The sequence below is a fragment of the Polypterus senegalus genome, chromosome 3 (assembly GCF_016835505.1).
Source record: "Polypterus senegalus isolate Bchr_013 chromosome 3, ASM1683550v1, whole genome shotgun sequence".
NCBI lineage: Eukaryota > Metazoa > Chordata > Cladistia > Polypteriformes > Polypteridae > Polypterus > Polypterus senegalus.
The window spans coordinates 178,750,981-178,771,326 of NC_053156.1; the positions used below are offsets into that span (position 1 = coordinate 178,750,981).

General features: G+C 38.5%; 1 protein-coding gene and 1 long non-coding RNA gene across 3 annotated transcripts in view; one reads left to right on the forward strand and one right to left on the reverse strand.

Annotated features, from left to right (window-relative positions):
* ccsapb (centriole, cilia and spindle-associated protein b) overlaps positions 1 to 9,435 on the reverse strand; it is a 34,636-nt gene extending 25,201 nt beyond the window's left edge. Inside the window, exon 1 of the mRNA XM_039748250.1 lies at positions 9,018 to 9,435. Coding sequence (XP_039604184.1) covers positions 9,018 to 9,336 — 319 coding nt within the window. The 5' untranslated portion in view covers positions 9,337 to 9,435. The remainder of the gene's footprint in view (positions 1 to 9,017) is intronic.
* Positions 9,436 to 10,538: 1,103 nt separating this feature from the next.
* Positions 10,539 to 18,519, forward strand: LOC120525713. Of its 2 annotated transcripts, none has more exons than XR_005632998.1 (4): positions 10,539 to 11,560; positions 12,015 to 12,071; positions 18,000 to 18,154; positions 18,390 to 18,519. It is a non-coding gene; the product is annotated as an uncharacterized LOC120525713 (long non-coding RNA). The 2 variants fall into 2 exon arrangements; XR_005632999.1 differs by lacking the exon at positions 12,015 to 12,071 and having other exon boundaries at positions 10,539 to 10,680; positions 11,396 to 11,560.
* The last annotated feature ends 1,827 nt before the right edge of the window (positions 18,520 to 20,346 follow it).

Consider the following 20,346-nt stretch of genomic DNA (forward strand, 5'->3'; position numbering starts at 1 on the left):
TAAGAGTACAGTATACTTTACTTAAGGAAACCAAACAATTACCCATAATGTAATGAATTTGTTAGATAACACATAGTCAGTTTTCTTTCTGAAACAGAAAACAATTATGACATAGAAAATATAATGTGGAGATTATGATAGATAATATATTGTCAGTTTTTATTCCTGAACAGAAAACAATTATGGCATTGAAAAGGACACTAGAGGTAGACAAAGGACAGAAAATCAAAACACACTTTTTCTCTTTTTATTTCTTTTACATGGATCATTCTCTTATAGATGTTCTGCATTAAATCTACCGTACATTCTGCAATAAACATATTGATTTAACATATATAAGCATACTGTAACAATAAGTGAGGGGGTAAACTGACTTCTCATGTTGTATTCTTTAGTAATAGTTTCATTTCTCTGAGATTATGTTATTTATCAAAGAAAACTGTTTTTCAAAAAGGTTTCACTGTCTTTTCAATAAATATGTGCACATTACATGATATAGTCTACTTTTATTAAGAATGATTCAGGGAACACTGTAGTTTATTCTTGAAGTTAACTGACCATTATTTATCATGGCATTGGGGAGTTGCAATCCATTCCACATTAGTTGTACAGCGTATAGTAAAAAATTCTTATTTGCATGTCCAGGTGGCAATATTAACAACTACTACTACCACTAGAAAATTCACATATATACTGCAGTATTCATCACGCAATGGATTTTAACGTCATAGCATATATTTTGATGTTTCAACTGATTTCATCTTAACTGCAGGCCAGAGCAGTCTTATCATACCTGGCTCAGCTTCAGTCAAAAAATGACAAATTTCAAAGGATGTTGCATGCAGATAAGTTTCAACACAAAATAAACTGCATTGTGGTGACTGGAATGGTATCATGTTTACACAGACACAGAAGTACAGTATGGTGCTGCTTGACCAGACACACTGTCATTCGCATTAACTCTTGGAGCAAAACAAGCATAACTGGTGACAAGCACCTGCAGCACAGACAAAGGCAACGCATTTCAAAAACACTGTGAAGACAATTTTACGAATTTGCATATTATAATTAAAGTTGAGCATACATATCCATCCTTATTTTATTTCAGAAACTAACGGTATTTGATCTTTTTAACAAAAATTTATTAAACACTTCTGATATTGACAACTTTATAAGATAGATAATATTTGATGAGCTTCCGTTACATGAAAGATGGATAGGACAAAAGGCAGCAGTCAGGCCACATATGCCCTTTTTATGATTTTTTTAATAACAGTCAGTTTTACTCTCCACTATGTGGACAGTAAAAGGAACAATTGATGCTTTGTCCCCAACGATCAACACATTTACACAGGACAGGTGCATTAAATAATGCTGCCTTAGGCAAGATACATTTTCCCTTCTTCTTCATCTTTTGGCTGCTCCTGCTAGGGGTCACCATAGTAGATCATTGGTTTCCATATTTTCCTGTTCTATGCATCTTACTCTTTCAAACCCACCACCTGCATGCTTTCTCTCACCACATCCATAAGCCTCCTCTTAAGCCTTCCTATTTTCCTCTTGCCTGGCAACTCTATCCTTAACATCCTATAAATATACCCAGCATCTCTCCTTTATACATGTCTAAACCCATGCAATCTCACCTCTCTGGCTTTGCCTCTAAACTGTCAGACCTGAGCTGACCCTGTAATGCACTCATTTCTAATCCTGGCCATCTTCATCACACCCAATGCAAATCTTAACATCTTTACCTCCAGCTCTTTCTCCAACCCATAAAACATAACTGGTCTCAATACCGTCTTGTAGACCTTCCCTTTCACTCTTGCTGATACCCATCTGTCACAAATGACTCCTGACACTCTTCTCCACAAACTCTATCACTCTGTCTGACACTCTTTTCACTTCCAAAAAACTCTTGACATACTGTTCCTTCACTATAACCCCTACCTCATTTCACATTCCACATCATGGTAGAATAATTTGAACTCACCTCCAATACACCTGACCTTACTCTCCTTCTGTCTGGTCTCTTGCACATAAAATATATCAGCCTTTCTACACTCTGTCATATCCGATAATTTTCTCCCTTTACCAGTCATACTTCCAACCTTCAAAGTTCCTACCCTCACTTCCACTTTCCTACCCTTCCTCCTCTTTTCCTGCCTACAAACATGCCTTCCCTCTCTTCTTCTCCTTTAACCAACAGTATCCCCATTTCCCCGTGCACCCTGTTGGCTAACAGTACTGGTGGCGTCCGTTGTTAACATGAGCCTTGATTGATCCTGTATGCCACCCCTAAATATATCCTTGCTAGGCTTGAGAAAATATACTTAGTCCACATATAATATACAGTATATTGCTATACAGGCTTACCATTAAATAAAGAAATATTATTTTTGGAAAAAAAGATATGAAACAATGAAAACTATTAGCTTTAAAATGTACCTTTCCTGAAGCTGCTTGGTAATCCTGTCATATACTTCTTGACCAACAGATATCACCATTGATTTACATGTTTTAACCTTAGGAAAACCACTTCATCAGAACAGAACAGAACAGAACAGTCAGTCAGTCAGTCGTTTTCCAACCTGCTATATCCTAACATAGGGTCATGGGGTCTGCTGGAGCCAATCCCTGCCAACACAGGGCGCAAGGCAGAAACGAATCCTGGGCAGGGTGCCAGCCCACCGTGGGGCATACACACCCACACACTAGGGACAATTTAGGATCACCCACGCAGACACGGGGAGAACATGCAAACTACATGCAGGGAGGACCCAGGAAGCGAACCTGGGTCTCCTAATTGCAAGGCAGCAGCGCTACCACTGCGCCACCATGCTGCCCAACAGGAGTTTAATATAGGTTTATGTTATTGATTGGAATGAATGGCCAAACTTCTTGTCTTGAATATACTGTAGTTGCAGTTAATCTTGAGATTGTTATGTAATTACTTTTGATCTGTTACTCTCTTTGTCAATAAATGTGCAGGTAATAACCAAAACAAAGCAGTGCTCCAATAATAACAGTATTTAAAGCTACATTAATATTTGTAATACCTTCAACCTTAACTACAAGAGTAATGTAATCTAAAAATAAAATCTCTGAACTATGTGGCACAATGTCTTCAAACAATAACTTTATAAATGTTTGCTGGTTGGTAGCTCAAGTGCTAGGCAGAGTATTACTGAATCACTGAATAATACATTAAATTTAAAATACAATAATGGCAGCACATGGATGCAGTGGTTGGCATTGCTACCTCACAGTGTCAGAGTCCTAGAATCAAATCTAGAAGGTGTACTTTTCATATTCTTCCCATGTCTGCTTGTTGTTTTTTTTTTTTCTTTAGTTTCTTCTTTCACATCCCAAAGGCATGTTAGGTTATGTACACTAGAAATTAACCCTATCTGGGAGTATACACACTACGTATGCCCTGTAATTGACTGGGACACTGTCCAAGGCTGATTTCTACTTTGCAGTCAATGTTGCTGGAATGTCCTCCAGCTTAGTGCAATTTTAAATTTAAGTGGAAGCATTAAAAAAAATCAATGGTTGGTTCACTAAGCTCACTTTTTTCCTCCTATATCACTGTAGTCAAAAAAACTATACTAATAAACAATCTGCATAATTAAAAATTGTGTATCATTTAATTGATGATCACAAATGTAGCATTTATCAAAATATGTATGATTTCTGATAAATTATTTTTATGGATGATTAGTAAAGATACTTAGAACTAAATTCAGAGACTCAATGCCACCACGTTTTTGCATTATTGTTAAATTATATTTTGTCAATTAAATATTAAACAATATAACTTATTATTAACATGTATTTTTCAGTATCAATAATAATGCTTAATCACATTCTCAACATAATGTCCTCCACTTCACATGCAAGAGCATATGGAACTTCATCAGTGCTGAAAGACATTGCTACGTGAATCCAATTCAATATACATAATATCTGGTTTGGGACTGTATTTTGGCATAACAATATTGATGTTTATTTTATCATCCTAAAAAATACAACGTATATTTGATATTTCAAAATATAGCCAAATTTTCCAGAGTGGTGTTTAGGTGTTCAATGTTGATAACACTGTTGTCACTGTGTCTCTTTCAAATATACTAGGTTCACTTACTTCTGGTTGTACTAGTACTCAATGGCCTGTTAAAACTGTAAGCTTACTAAACTAAATAAAAATCTGTTGCTTAATTTATTTAAGCCTGTAAATACATTTCTAACCAATGCTGAGGATTGCCAGAACCTGAAATAAAGCTTGAGAAAAAAGGCAAGGTTTTATAGATGTGGAACAGCATTATCCACATACAATATTACTGTGTGTATTAAGCATGTCCTCAACACGTAACACACAGAAACAGCTCATACAGTAGAAGAGATCGTCTATTGCTAATACAGGGGAAGACAGAGGACTACAGGTTTCAAAAACTGTACGATTAAATATACATGCTTAAAAATATATTTTAAGGTTATAATGTTGAACATGGGCAGCACGGTGGCACAGTGGGTAGCGCTGCTGCCTCACAGTTAGGAGACCCGGGTTCGCTTCCCGGGTCCTCCCTGCGTGGAGTTTGCATATTCTCCCCGTGTCTGCGTGAGTTTCCTCCGGGCGTGCCAGTTTCCTCCCACAGTCCAAAGACATGCAGGTTAGGTGGATTGGCGAATCTAAACTGGCCATAGTGTGGGTGTGTTTGTATGTGTCCTGTGGTGGGTTGGCACCCTGCATAGGGATTGGTTCCTGCCTTGTGCCCTGTGTTGGCTGGGATTGGCTCCAGCAGACCCCCCGTGACCCTGTGTTCGGGTTGGAAAATGGATGGTTGGATAATAGATGAATGGATGGACAATTTCATATAAATTATGTTTAAGTGGAAATGTACAATTTAATGTAGAGATTTTTTTTTTGTTCTTTATTTCGCATTATACAATTTCTTGTATTAGGAATTTGTTAGTTTTCACATACCCCTTGGGGTCACAGCGCAGGGTCAGCCATTGTACAGCACCCCTGGAGCAATTGCAGGTTAAGGGTCTTGCTCAAGGGCACAGCAGAGTAGGATCTCTTTTGGCAGTGATGGGGATTTGAACCGGCAACCTTCTGGATACCAGCACAGATCCTTAGCCTCAGAGCGAGATGTATAATTTTTACTAGTTACTATTCTTAAACTGCTAGTCAGAAAATAAGCTTATTTCCAATATGAAATGATTAATGGCATGGACACTGGAGAAATAATACGTAATGAAAATATTTTAGTTTTGGTTTCTCCCACGCCATACAGTATTTGGTCTCTGTTTACTAAAGTATATTACATGATACTCATTAGCATTCAAATGCCATTTAAAATTAAATAGCTTTAAAATGTACAAATTAGCACCTGACCAAACTGGAAATGTGTTTTGAGATTTTTCAGGTAAAAAAACATAAGTTTCAAAATAAAATAGATACACTCGCTAATCATTGCATTGCCTTCATGTCCATTTCTTTAACAATGTCATGGATTTATATTGAAATCAGCCACTGTCTCATAAACTTCACGGAAAGATGAATAAATATAGCCCCAAATAGTACTGAAATGATCAGATAGTTTGGGTTTGGGAACAAAACTGATTGGATTGTCTATTGTCACACACGTGTGAATAGGAGGCAGCTGAAGGGCTTGGAGATGAATGGTAATACATCTGCCCAGGGGGTGACGGGGTGCACTGATGCTCTTTCTAAGTTCTCTGCAGGCCTTTCCCAGGAAATCCCACCAGGAGCCACCGCCTCGACTCGGGACACCCCACTTCCAGTCCCGGCCCCGAGGACAACATCACTTCCCCCAGACTCCCTATAAAGCCTCACACCATTTTCCTGGAATTCAGTTCTGTTTTGGACTCAGTCTTGTAAACTTGAGTAAACTAAAAGCATTTACCTTTGCAGCCAGGATACTGTATTATACAGGTGGCTGCCCCAAACCTTGCCATGTCTCTTGTCCCTTCTTATTACAGTGGAGACCCCCCGACACACTCCCCGCCTGTACTTTCCCACCTGGGTTGTTTTAGGGTCCTGTCCCGGGTTCTTCAGGGACATCATCCTGACGACTATGCCACTGTAATAAGAAGGGACAAGAGACATGGCAAGGTTGGCCAGAGGCCAGTGTGTGGGTGCTTGCAAGAATATGTAAAATGGAGGCTTGGGACATTAAGATGAACACGTTTCATGTCTAGCTAAAAGTAACTTAATCAACAATTAACCAGACCATGGGAACTTATCGGTTAGCACAAACTTGACTGATGCAATATCTGGGATTTATTGTGAAATGGGGCGGTCAGCAAGACCCTATAAACTAAAAGGTTTTAAAAAGGCATGGACACACAGACAACATAGGAGGAGAGAGTGACAGAAACAACTGCCAACGAGAAGCCAACTTGGTCTGACTTTGCCATCTACACACCAGCCCTTTGCTCCCAAGTGTCATGGCTGGTTTAAGAAACCAAAGAATGCAACATCCTAAGCTATAACCACCTGAAACGAAGCTTGTTGGGTGACCATGATTTGAATCGTTCAGGTTGTATGTTTTCAACCCAGCCACAGGGTATGCACAAGCCAGTGTGTTTCTTCGTGCTGGTCCCAAACCCGGATAAATGGGGAGGGTTACATCAGGAAGGGCATATGGTGTAAAATTTTGCCAAATCAATATCCATTCATCATCCAACCCGCTATATCCTAACACAGAGTCACGGGCATCTGCTGGAGCCAATCCTAGCCAACACAGGGCACAAGGCAGGAACAAATCCCGGGCAGGGCACCAGCCCACCGCAGGACACACACTAGGGACAATTTAGGATCACCAATGCACCTAACCTTCATGTCTTTGGACTGTGGGAGGAAACCCACATAGACACGGGGAGAACATGCAAACTCCATGCAGGCAGGACCCGAGAAGCGAACCCAGGTCGCCTTACTGCAAGGCAGCAGCACTACCACTGTGCCACCGTGCAGCCCCAAATCAATATGCGGACAACAATACAAATTTCCTCAAGAAGAGGAAGAGAGTGAGGGCAGAGCCAAGGATCAAATGGTGGAAGCTGAAAAAGGCAGACTGCAAGGTTGAGTTTAGGGAGAACGTGAGACAGGCACTGGGTGGTAGTGAAGAATTACCATACAGTTGGAAAACTACAGAAGATGTAGTAAGGGTGACAGCAAGAAGCTTTAAAGATGCCAAGATTTGCATTGGGTGTGACGAGGATGAATAGGATTAGAAATGGGTGTAACAGAGCAAGATGCAGAGGACAAAAAGGTATGGAAGAAGATGATCCACTGTGTTGACCTCTAACGGGAGCAGCTGGAAGAAGAAGAAGAAGAAGGTTGTTTTGTTTTCATATCTAACATTTACACCTGGTTTCTCCTTCAAATTAACATAATTAATGATTGAAATAGTTTTAAGTGTTGCTTTGCTGAAGATACCCTGTTGTTTACTGACATTTAGCAATGACGGACAATTGTTAATGACACAAACTGTGTCCATTTAGGCATTATACTGTTAGGGGTAGTGGTTAGTCCTTGGCTTCTGTGTGACTGTGTAGTTCTTTCAACGGTAGCCATCGGGATACAGTGGCCAACAGGAGTAGTCGTTCCTGGTTTTGCTTGAGTATTCTGAAGTGTAGCCTTTTCTGGCGAAGCAATCTGAAGATGGACTGAAACACAATTGAATCCCAGCAGGGATGCTTTATAAGTGGATTGGCCTCTAGCCAATGGTAAGGTATTGAAGCTGAGGTAGTTAGACTAGGCCACAGTTGAGATATTCATGCTAAGTATTTGAGATTATCTGTGATGAGTGAATGTTGAAAAAGGGCATTTTGCAAAACGTGTTTTTCAAGGCTAATAGTTTAGGCATTTCCAGTATTGACTTGTCCATCAATATAAAAAGTGTCTTTCCTAGACACATTTAAACCACAAAACAGATATGTAAAAGGATTCACTAATATTTCTAAAATGCTTGTATAGTTTTTTTCTACATTTGTCTGGTACTGTACATAAATGAAAGCTATATCCCTAACACTATACTTTATTATCCTCAAAAACAAACAACACTGAAGCAATGGGTATAAACACAGAATTATGGATATAGTTTTTCTAAAAACTATAAATCTTATTTATATACCCATTTCCGTTATTTTGGAATTTAAGCATTAAGCAAATCTATTAAAGAAATAGTTTGAATTGCATACTAAGCAAATCAAAACTCGAAAGGGCATCTTAGAGGCACTGGAGTGATGGCACGTTTTACTTCGTATTTTACCCAGTTTGTAAAGGAAAGTAGGAAAAAGAAAGGAAAGGAGTGCCAACAACAAAGTACCCTTTTAGGATCTCCAAAATGTTATAAATTAAAATGACATTTTCTAAGTATACGTACTTAATAAACAAATTGTTTTTACTGTATCAAATAGTTGTTTTACAGTTTTACCCTATTTACAAACTGAGCTGCAAAAAATGTGCCAAATTATGCGTTATATCGTTAATTCATTTTGCGTGGCGTTGACACTGTAAAGCCTGATTGACAGCGTGATCAACATAATTTCTGTGTTCATTTCTATAAATACATGGTTTCGTTATTTCCAACACTGCAATATAGATACAAATGTGGGCATTCGCTCTTAAGAATACTATACAAATCTTATTTAAATCATCTTTTATGATGTCATTGTCTTCGGTTGTAATCCGGCCTGCAGATTTTGATTGGTTAAACGCAAGTGGCGACGATTAACATTGCCCCTCCCCCTGATATGATTGACTTGTAATTTTATAAATTATCCTTTCCAAATTCAAAAATATATATATGTATATTTCGTTCTAATTATGTTAGACAAATAGACATTTGTAAACATATTTGGAGAATTAGGTTTTAAATCTGTATCTTACATTCATTCTTCATTAATTATAAATAAATGCCAACAATTACAATGCTCCATATGACACACCTTCACGACAACAGTGAGAGTATTAAACGCTACCACACCTGCTATCTTCAGCGTGAGGGGTGCGTCGTTTGTTTCTTTTGGTGTCTCAGCTGGTTCTCCTGATTTTCTCTTAGTTGGGGTACTGCTACCGCTAGAATCTGGACTTTTCTTCCTGTCATCCCAAATCCAGGGGTTGTGAGTCTGCTCCAGGAGACGACGGTTTAGCCTGTAACTCAGCATATCCTCGTAGCAGCTGTAGTAGGTCTCCCATTTAGGGGCTCTAAATTTCTTCATGTACTCGGATCTAAGCTTCTTGGTTAAAGTCTGTTTCCGCTTATTTGATGCTTGTTCCGCTAAGGATTCCGCCATGCAGCTCATACTCAATCACAGTTATAAAAATCAAGCTCGCCGTTTAATCTGTCAATTTGGATTGTTGACAAACTGGTGAAAACGTCAGTGTACTTTTAGGGCGGAAGTTTTGTATGCTCAAGACGGAAGTTTTATACAGGCGTAAGATTAATCGAACAGCAATGGCGGAGTGAAGTGATAACTTGTTCGCGCAGGATACACAAATTTCACCTTATGGGACTTTAGGGACTCTGTAGTTTTTCATGTAAATTCTCGGTTGCGATTTTTTTTTTTTTTTGTAAAATGTGTCAGTTTGACAGCATGCTGAAAAATACAGTAGTTGTAAGCTAGGTACATGTCGAAGCGAAGTTTATGCCATGAACAATGTTCATGCTGTTGTTTTATACGTTCGAAATGATATATTAAGTACTTTTGGTAAAACTTCGTCGTATATTCAAAAAGAAAAATGTGTAATGTCGCTGAAAGACTTTTGGGGGCGTCAGTCTGACGCTCGACCGGTGTAAAGTGTGCCCTCCAAAGCCATTGGTATTTTTTGTTTATCAGATTACATCAATGCAATAGTTTCTCATAATAAGGTTAACAAAATGATGAAGGCTAAATTACATACAAGAGTAGCAACAACTAAGTTATTACAAAAAAGCAGGATGCAGATAATATTACAAATTGTTAATGGATTTCTTTCTACTTACAGGTGCCGAGTGTGGCACCAGGTGTCTTCAATATTGAACCTTTTCACAATATTCTAATTTTCCGAGACACTGAATTTGGGATTTTCATTAGTTGTCAGTTATAATCATCAAAATTAAAATAAATAAACATTTGAAATGCATCAGTCTGTGTGTAATGAATGAATCTAATATACAAGTTTAACTTCTTGAATGGAATTACTGAAATCAACTTTGTCATGATATTCTAATTTTATGACTGCCACCTGTATTTTGTAGAAAAAAATTCCATGCCTGAAAACGGGCAATTTTAAAATTTATATCCAAAGCCATCAGAAGTGTGATGTGCGTCTGATGTGGCACAGTGACAGGTTGGGCACCTGCTGTTTTCACATGTTTATAAGCTTATAGAAGTTCACATACATACATTTAACCGAATATAATGGAGAAGGCTTGCGCCATAGAAATTTATTTCTTATTGCTGCAGTTACAATAAAAGGGGCATTGTTTTTCTTTCTTTTTTTTTTTTTTCTTGACCCTACAGGATGCCCGGAGGTAACCAGCCTTCCATGTGGCTGAACAGATGCCAGTGTACCTGAATTCTGAGAGAATTGGATGTTTTCTTCTGCTTTTAAGATTCCCAATTTGAGATGATGTGCAGTTCATATTAGATTTGCTATTTCTACAGGTAAGACTGCTGAGGCTTTCAGTTTCAGAATTAACTTGTGTACAATTCCTGCAAAGCCACCCCATATTTATTTGATCTGTAATATTTTGCAGCCTTGAATACTGTACTGTATGTCTTCTCACTCTGTCCAGTAACTAACACAGGCTTTTTAATTTTAGACAGGAAAGCCTCAGAGTGTGAATCCTCACAAACAGACTGAGGAGCATCGATTCCAGCAGTCGCTAAACAGGGATATTGTTCTGTTTTACACAATATTTTCTCAAGTTACTGTGCTTTTGTTGGTTGTTTTATATTTAAAAAAAAAAGAGCTGAGACTTAATTTTAACTTAACAAAACTAAGGCAGGAGAGGAAAATGAAGATGTTTTCATGCAAGTACCAACACCTGAGCACATCACATTAGATGTTCGGATATACAGAGATTGTAGCACAACGTCTACAGTATGTGTAATGTCAAAGGAAAAAAAATGATGCTACATATGAGAGTAAAGCTGGGGTCCTTTCAACATCCAACAAACCACAGTAATTTAAAAAAATAAATAAATAAATAAAAATTTACTCTAAGCAGACCTTTTCTCTATTGTGATGGTCTGCTTTGGTAATGATCTACAGGTGAACCAATAAAGTAGGCAGAACAATAAGTAAGGGTATATTTTAATATTTGAACTCCCTGAGTAAACATCATGTATCTCCTGTGTATGTTTTTAATTGTTATAGTGAAGTAGAAGAGTCTGGTCGTGATATGGGGTAGCAGTTAAAGGAGAAGGATGGGGAGATGTGTGCCATGTTGAAGCAGAGGCTGCCCCTCCTGCCAGGCACTTCTAGAATCCTCCATCTCAGTCCCTGCTCTGATCTGCTGTTCCTCTGCCAAGTGATCATGAGGTATTGGCCTTTTTGTGGGGTGGGTGTTTTTTTTTTTGTTCTGAATACTGTCTTGGTCTCATTACATTGGCTGCCTGTCTCGCATAGAATTGATTTCAAGGTTCTACTAAATGTATAGAAGGCTTTGAGTATTTTAGACCCTGTCTGTATTTTGGAGTGTCTGCTCCCAACATTTCTTTTCTCAAACTTTTTGCTTTGCTTTTTATTCCAATATCGACCATAAACTGGCAGCTTTCTGTGCTCATGCAACAAAATCTGGAATGCTTTGCCAATAGAGAAGTGCCAGGCTAAAAATGTCAAGCATTTAAAAAAATGTCAACAAGCCCACTTTTCTAATTTAGCTTTTTAATTACTTGCATTGGTTGTAATAGATTAGAAATTGTACTGTGTACAGTTTTGTAAGCTCTGCACTGGGCACTAAACTCTGCTGTTCTGTGTTTTTATTTATTTGCAGTTTATTGCAGCAGTGCCCTGTGTTCAAAACCTTGGCTAACATTTATTAAATATTAAGGTAAAAATCTGTAAATATATTTGTGTTCTCCTTCCCTAATTTTAACACCTCCCCTTGTTGGCCATTTTAATTGTAGTAGTGTTCTAGTTAAATGCATTTACCATTTATACATCTTTATGATTACTGAATATTCTGATATAATGAAAAATATGGGTGTGTAATTTGTTTGAGAAACATTGTTCACAGATTTTTAACTTTTTCAACATATACAATACACTTACCATTTATTTCTTCAATAATGTATTTTTAAAGTTATGAAAATTAACTGGTGCTGTGTCAATATGGGTGAATGAAACCATTGACATGAGACAGTGTTTAAACTTGTAAGCAAGAATATCGCTGCCCTGTCCACATGGTGTTCATCATAAACTGAACTATTTCATGCTGTTTAAATTCTACTGTTGGTGGAGAATATTTTATTTTACAGCTGTTAAATTCAGTTCAGTTTTATTATATTGGGTAAGTTGGTTTCTCAGCGGGTTTTACAGAGAAGCCTTGAAATAACATTAAAAACACATCACTAAGAACAAACATATTACGAATATGAACTATAGCAGCAAGCACTTAACTTTTTTTTTTTTTTTTAAAAAAAGGATTCAAGTGATAACGGCTCACTTCCTTAATTTAAGTCTGTGGATATAAAGTTAAACTGCTTTGTAAGATTAATACCCCTTGGAATAAATGAGGATTTGAACCAGTGGCTTTATGCTCTTTTCTTCAGCATCTGACCGGATTGCACAACTGAGAACGAATTTTAACAAGTGGACCGGGACAGTCGGCACATGCAACACTGTGTTAATTTTTGGAAAAGGACCATATATTCCTAGAAAACTGTTTGGATACATTAGGTTTTGTAAAAAGACAAATGGCAATTTTATTAATTGTCTAAAGAGATTTTTAAACAAACACAATTTGCTCATAAGAGGGAACTTGCATTCAAAACAGCAAGGAAACTTTATTTTCCCACTCGCGTAATAAATCGTATAAAGACTTTTTTTTTAAATATATACTCGGCAAAAAAAGAAACCTCCTCTGACTTTCAACTGTTTTTACTTTCAGTAAACTTAATATGTAAATATTTGTATGAACACTAAGAGTCAACACCATAAGACATAAACTAAAAATGTTTCACAATATGTCCCTGAATGAAGGGAGGCTCAAAATCAAAAGTACCAGTCAGTATCTGGTGTGGCCACCAGCTGCTTGAAGTACTGCAGTGCATCGCCTCCTCATGGACTGGACCAGATTTGTCAGTTCTTGCTGTAAGATGTTACCCCACTCTTCCATCAAGGCACCTGCAAGTTCCTGGACATTTCTGGAGGGAATGGCCATAGCCCTCACCCTGCGATCCAACAGGTCCCAGACGTGCTCAATGGGATTGAGATCCGGGCTCTTCCACTGCGAGGATGATCAGCTGTCCTTCCTGTCTCCCTGTAGCGCTGTCTTGGGCGTCTCACAGTGCGGACATGGCAATTTATTGCCCTAGCCACATCAGCAGTCCTCATGCCTCCCTGCAGCATGCCTAACGCACGTTCACGCAGATGAGCAGGTACCCTGGGCATCTTTCCTTGGGTGTTTTTCACAGTCGGTAGACCAGTCTCTTTAGTGTCCTGCGTTTTTAGAACTGTGACCTTAAATGCCTACTTTCTGTAAGCTGTTAAGATCTTAACGACCATTCCACAGGTGCATGTTAATTAATTGATTGTGGTTAATTGAACATGCATGGAAAACATTGTTTAAACCCTTTACAATGAAGATCTGTAAAGTTATTTGGATTTTTAAAACATTATTGTTGAAATACACAGTCCTGGAAAAAAGGAACGTTTCTTTTTTTGCTGAGTATATATACTACAAAGAGTACACAGCAGATGTTTCGTCCTAATTGGGGCTTATCAGGTGTGAACACCTAAGCTTCCTCTTACAGCGATCGACTCTTGGATATCAACGTTATGCCACAAAGGCTGCTTCGTTTATTTTGCAGGATGAATGTTTTCATTATGGTAAACTAATGTGGAACTAATTTGAATAAAACGTAATGTCAAGTTGTACTGCATGCACGGTTCTGATCGGGCGGTGTCGTAAAGTGGATTTTTTGTTTCTAATGTGTGTGTTTTTTTTTTTTTTTGTTTTTTTTTTCTTTTTTTCATTAAGCGTATGTAGTATGTGTCACTACATGGTCCCCGTTGCCGGCCCGATCTGCGTGCCTATTGAAAAGCAACGCTATCACACACTTTACGGTGCAGCCCAATCTGTTTAACGCATACGTGAACACTTTACGGCATGTTAGGCTTTCAATACGCCTGCGTGTGCAAATCGGGCAGGCACGCAGATTAGGTAATGGCACATGCCTCCTGCCTTCCACGCCCCCAGCATTCGTGTCCGTCTTGTCACATCGCTTTCGTTGAAAAACTAGTAACGTTGATTTACCCTTTAACTCTAAAAGACGATATTAATATGACTTTCTCCAATCACGAGGAAAGAATTCGAGTTTCTCTTTATGGTATTATTGCCGTATTTACTTTTAGAAACAAAAAAAACAGGTTTTTATAATTTGAGTCAGGATTTGATACAGTAGTTAAAAGAAAGAGGCCATAACATTTGTAGATTAAGGAAACACCATATTGAATATGAATGTGGTTGCTCTAACTGCTATTATAGTGAATTCTAACATTCAAAATATTAAATTATTTTTACGATACTTGTGTACTAAACGGCATGTCTGACATTCTGGAACCTCGTTCACTAAAGGAAAATTCCTTTATTATGTTACAGAATAAATGATGATCAATAACACAACATAACAATCAGTAGGCATGAAAATGAAGGTCTAAACTTTCGAGTTCTCGGTAAAAGAAACTTTAATTGTTGAACAATTTTTTTAAATGATCCAGCTTACTATACAGTTCATGGGAACCTTCATTTCCATTGTTTGTTTTGAATTGTTTTCTTAATTTTGTTCTATGCTACTGCTATAATGTTGATAAATTTCAAGTGTAGTTATTAAACTTTCAAACGTTTTCCTGGTTTTTAATTTTAATGCATAATTGTTCTCCCTGGGCCCCTAACTTATAAGTGTGTACTGTCAGGGATGACAGGGGCAACGACCCGGCCGGGACGCCTTGAGGGACCGGAGGAGGGTCTACGCCCACCGTGAATCACGTGGGGGCCACCACCCTGGTTGCTTTTGTGGCCACGGGTTGAGGGCATGGAAGCCCAACCCTGTAGGGGCCTGTGGTCACTGCCAGGGGGTGCCCCAGTGCCTTGGGAACCCTGGACCCCAGTACTTCCGCCACACCAGGAAGTGCTGGGGGGAAGAGAAGCAGGGACACCCAGAGGGCTTCCAGGAGAACAGCCGGCACTTCCGCCACACAGGGGCGTGTCGGCGGGAGATTGCCGGGGAGCACCTGGAGCTCATCTGGGTGCAGATAAAAGGGGCCGCCTCCCTTCATTCAGGGCGAGAGTCGGGAGTGGTGTGGACTGAGCCTACAGGAGGAGGCAAGGAGGCGGCCTGAAGAAGGAAGTAAGGCATTGTGGCCAGGACTTTGGGGTTTGTGGTGCACATTTGTATATATCACTGTAAATAAACGTGTTTGTGGGTGACATGAACGTGTCTGCCTGTCTGTGTCTGGGCCAGTCTCCACAGTACTTATTTAAAAAACTGAAGCAAATCTCTTAAATTGCTTTCTAAAGAAATGTAAAAATTTGCATTATTGAAAGTTGCACTTCCATAAACTTTCTTTTATTTTTTTATTTTGGAACTGAACTAACAGATTTTAAAATGTTTTGTTTGAGTAAATGCAATAATTACAAATCACTTTTTTAGTGATTTTTAAATCCTTTAATTGCCATATACAATTTCTTGTATTAGGAATTTGACATTTGTCGCATACCCCAACTTACTCTCTAAACAGAGATATACTGTTTTGTAAATAAGATTACTGTTATTAGGTCATCGGTCTCACTGCTTTGGCCCCTTTGACCCTGTGTGTGTCATTGTTTCTGTTGTCTGATTTGGTGCAACACGTGAATCCTATGAATTGCCCCGTCTCGATTAGTTAAGGGGTTTTTGGATTCTGTCAGACCAAGTATTGTTACCTTAATAAATACTAACTTGATTTCTGGTTGTGTTTCTGCTGCCTTGAAATACGCTGTGGTGCAGAAACGTATTTTTAAAACAAAAACAAAATAAGAATCCTCTAATGTGTCAAATTTCAGTCCAGTTTCTAAACTGCCCTTTTTATCCAAAGTCCTAGAAAAACTTGTCCTAACTCAAACATTTCTGGATGAAAATAATATTCTGAAAAAAGTAGTATGAAAAAAATTCCAATCCAGATACAGATGTTCTTACAACACTGAAACATCCTTGTTAAAGGTTTACAATGACCTCCTCCCAATTACTAATGCTGGTGATTCTGCCATTTTTGTTCTGCTAGATGTTAACTCCGCTTTTGATATTGTGGATCTTACAATTCTTATATCCTGCCTTGAACAGTATGTAGGCATCCAAGGTAATGCCCTTAAATGGTTTAAATCTTATCTAAGAAATAGTAGCTTTTCTATTCATTTGGGTGAGTTATTATCCTCTGTAGCTCCTCTTGCTTGTAGGGTTCCGCACTATTCCATCCTTGGACCAGCTATCTTTTTGATATGCATGTTACCTTTAGGCTCCATTGTTAACAAGTATGGCTACTCTATGCTGATGACACTCAAATATATTTGCCACTAAAATAAAAGTGAGAAAATACAGACCCTCCATGAGTGCTTGAATGATATTAAAACAGGATGGCAATGCATCTTCTTAAACTAAATGATAATAAAACTGTGATCATGGTGTCCAAAAGTTAAAGTTTGAGTGTCTCTGATATTGCTTTTAGACTTCTTGCCATATATGTATCACAAAGCTTCAGGTAGGAACCTAGGTGTGATCGAGCTCATTCAAACTACAGATAAATTGTAAGGTTAATTGAAGCTTTTTCCAGCTGAGACTTTAAGGTAAAGGCTTTTCTTTCTTTCAGTGATCTTGAAAAGGCCATCCAAGCTTTTACAACATCTCAATTGGACTATTGCAGTTTTTTTGTATGTGGGTGTTGGTCAGGCCCTGTTACGACACCTAAAACTGTTCCACAACTTTACTGTTCGCTTATTGAATGGCTTTTATAAGTGTGGCCATATTTCACCAATACTGACCTTGCTTCATTGGCTTCTGGTACGTTTCAGAACTATTTCATGTTTTCAGATGATTCAATGGATCGGACCTTCTTCACTTGTATGTGCCAACAAGAGCCCTGCGGTCTATTAGCCAGATGCTCTTAGTTGTGCTGAGGCTGAAGCAAAGGAAGAATTGGGTGTTTGTGGTGACTGCTCCTTTTCTCTGGAATGGCTCACCTTATTATATTAGGTCTGCTCCAACACAGGCCATTTTTAAGTCATCATTAAAGTCTTATTTCTTCTTGCTGCCATTTGATCCTGCAAGAGGTTGACATTGTATATGTTGGCTCATGTACATTCATGATTATAAATAAGTATGGATGGGTCTGGGTATTTTCAGTTTCTTTTATGTAATGCATGGTCATGCTTGCAGTTTTGTGCTGTGTACATAAGGTATATTTGAACTGCTTCTTTTACCCTTTCTTGTACAGCACTTTGGTTCAGTTCTGGCTGTTGTAAATGTGCTTTAAAAATAAAAATTACCTAGCCCTGCTTTATAAAACATTACTTTAATACATAACACTAAGAAGTGTAGATCTGATGCAATGGACTGTAAAGATGAAGTTGGTTTGCAACATTTATTACAAAAACTTTAAAGAATATATAAAATATACAACAAAAATTGTAGATTGTAATTGAACAATGAGGGACATGTATGTTTCTTACATTTTCTCACAAAACAGTCATTTTCCTTTTTCCTCTCACATTATCTAAAAACAGATGCATGTCTTCCATCCATAAAAACAAGAATAATGAAGGATCTAAAGACATATTCCCTCTTCTCTTCTTCTGGAAATTCAGACAGCAAATCAAATTTCTGAAGGGCTTCCTCAATGTTGTCTATGTCCATTACAGCTGCGCTTCTCCTTCTCTTGGTATGGACTGTGGGAGTCAGGTTTGAATTGTATTTGCAAGTCATTTTTGTGTTGCCGTTTACCTTCTTCTATAAGTGGACTTCTTACTAGAAAAGATGTCAGCTTTCAAATTTTATGACGTCTTGAAAGAATATTTGTCACCTGAAAAATGTAACTCCATCTGAATGAAGAGGGAGCGAAATAAAATGCGACTTTTTTTTTTTCTTGACCCCACATGATACCTGGTGGTAACCAGCCTTCCATGTGGCTGAACAGATGCCAGTGTACCCGAATTCTGAGATACAATTGGATGTCCTTTTCTTCTGCTTTTAAGATTCTCAATTCGGGATGATGTGCAGTTTATGTTAGATGTGCTATTTCTACAGGTAAGACTACTGAGAGTGTCAGTTTAAAAAGTAATTTGTGCGCAATTCCTGCAAAGCCTCCCCATATTTATTACTTGATCTGAAATATTTTGCTGCTTTGAATAGTGTCCTGTATGTTTGCTCACTCTGTCCAGTAACTAACACTGGTATTTGAATTTTAGACAGGAAAGCCGCAGAGTGTGAATCCTCACAAACACAGAAATTGAGGCACATCAGTGCCAGCAGTCACTAAATAGGGATTTTATTCTATGTTGCAAAATAACATTTTTCTTTAGTTCCTGTGCTTTATTGTTGGATTTTGAAAGAACAAAGTCTTCATTTTAACTTACAACTAAGGCAGGTGAGACAAACAAAGAGTTTTTCACACCACTGTACATGAAAACATATTTGCCCCCTTCCTGATTTCTTATTCTTTTGCATGTTTGTCACACAAAATGTTTCTGATCATCAAACACATTTAACCATTAGTCAAATATAACACATGTAAACACAAAATGCATTTTTAAATGATGGTTTTTATTATTTAGGGAGAAAAAAAAATCCAAACCTACATGGCCCTGTGTGAAAAAGTAATTGCCCCCTGAACCTAATAACTGGTTGGGCCACCCTTAGCAGCAATAACTGCAATCAAGCGTTTGCGATAACTTGCAATGAGTCTTTTACAGCGCTCTGGAGGAATTTTGGCCCACTCATCTTTGCAGAATTGTTGTAATTAAGCTTTATTTGAGGGTTTTCTAGCATGAACCGCCTTTTTAAGGTCATGCCATAGCATCTCAATTGGATTCAGGTCAGGACTTTGACTAGGCCACTCCAAAGTCTTCATTTTGTTTTTCTTCAGCCATTCAGAGGTGGATTTGCTGGTGTGTTTTGGGTCATTGTCCTGTTGCAGCACCCAAGATCGCTTCAGCTTGAGTTGACGAACAGATGGCCGGAAATTCTCCTTCAGGATTTTTTGGTAGACAGTAGAATTCATGGTTCCATCTATCACAGCAAGCCTTCCAGGTCCTGAAGCAGCAAAACAACCCCAGACCATCACACTACCACCATCATATTTTACTGTTGGTATGATGTTCTTTTTCTGAAATGCTGTGTTCCTTTTACGCCAGATGTAACGGGACATTTGCCTTCCAAAACGTTCAACTTTTTGTCTCATCAGTCCACAAGGTATTTTCCCAAAAGTCTTGGCAATCATTGAGATGTTTCTTAGCAAAATTGAGACGAGCCCTAATGTTCTTTTTGCTTAACAGTTGTTTGCGTCTTGGAAATCTGCCATGCAGGCTGTTTTTGCCCAGTCTCTTTCTTATGGTGGAGTCGTGAACACTGACCTTAATTGAGGCAAGTGAGGCCTGCAGTTCTTTAGACGTTGTCCTGGGGTCTTTTGTGACCTCTCGGATGAGTCGTCTCTGCGCTCTTGGGGTAATTTTAGTTGGCGGCCACTCCTGGGAAGGTTCACCACTGTTCCATGTTTTGCCATTTGTGGATAATGGCTCTCACTGTGGTTTGCTGGAGTCCCAAAGCTTTAGAAATGGCTTTATAACCTTTACCAGACTGATAGATCTCAATTACTTCTGTTCTCATTTGTTCCTGAATTTCTTTGGATCTTGGCATGATGTCTAGCTTTTGAGGTGCTTTTGGTCTACTTCTCTGTGTCAGGCAGCTCCTATTTAAGTGATTTCTTGATTGAAACAGGCGTGGCAGTAATCAGGCCAGGGGGTGGCTACGGAAATTGAACTCAGGTGTGATACACCACAGTTAGGTTATTTTTAACAAGGGGGCAATTACTTTTTCACACAGGGCCATGTAGGTTTGGCTTTTTTTTCTTCCTAA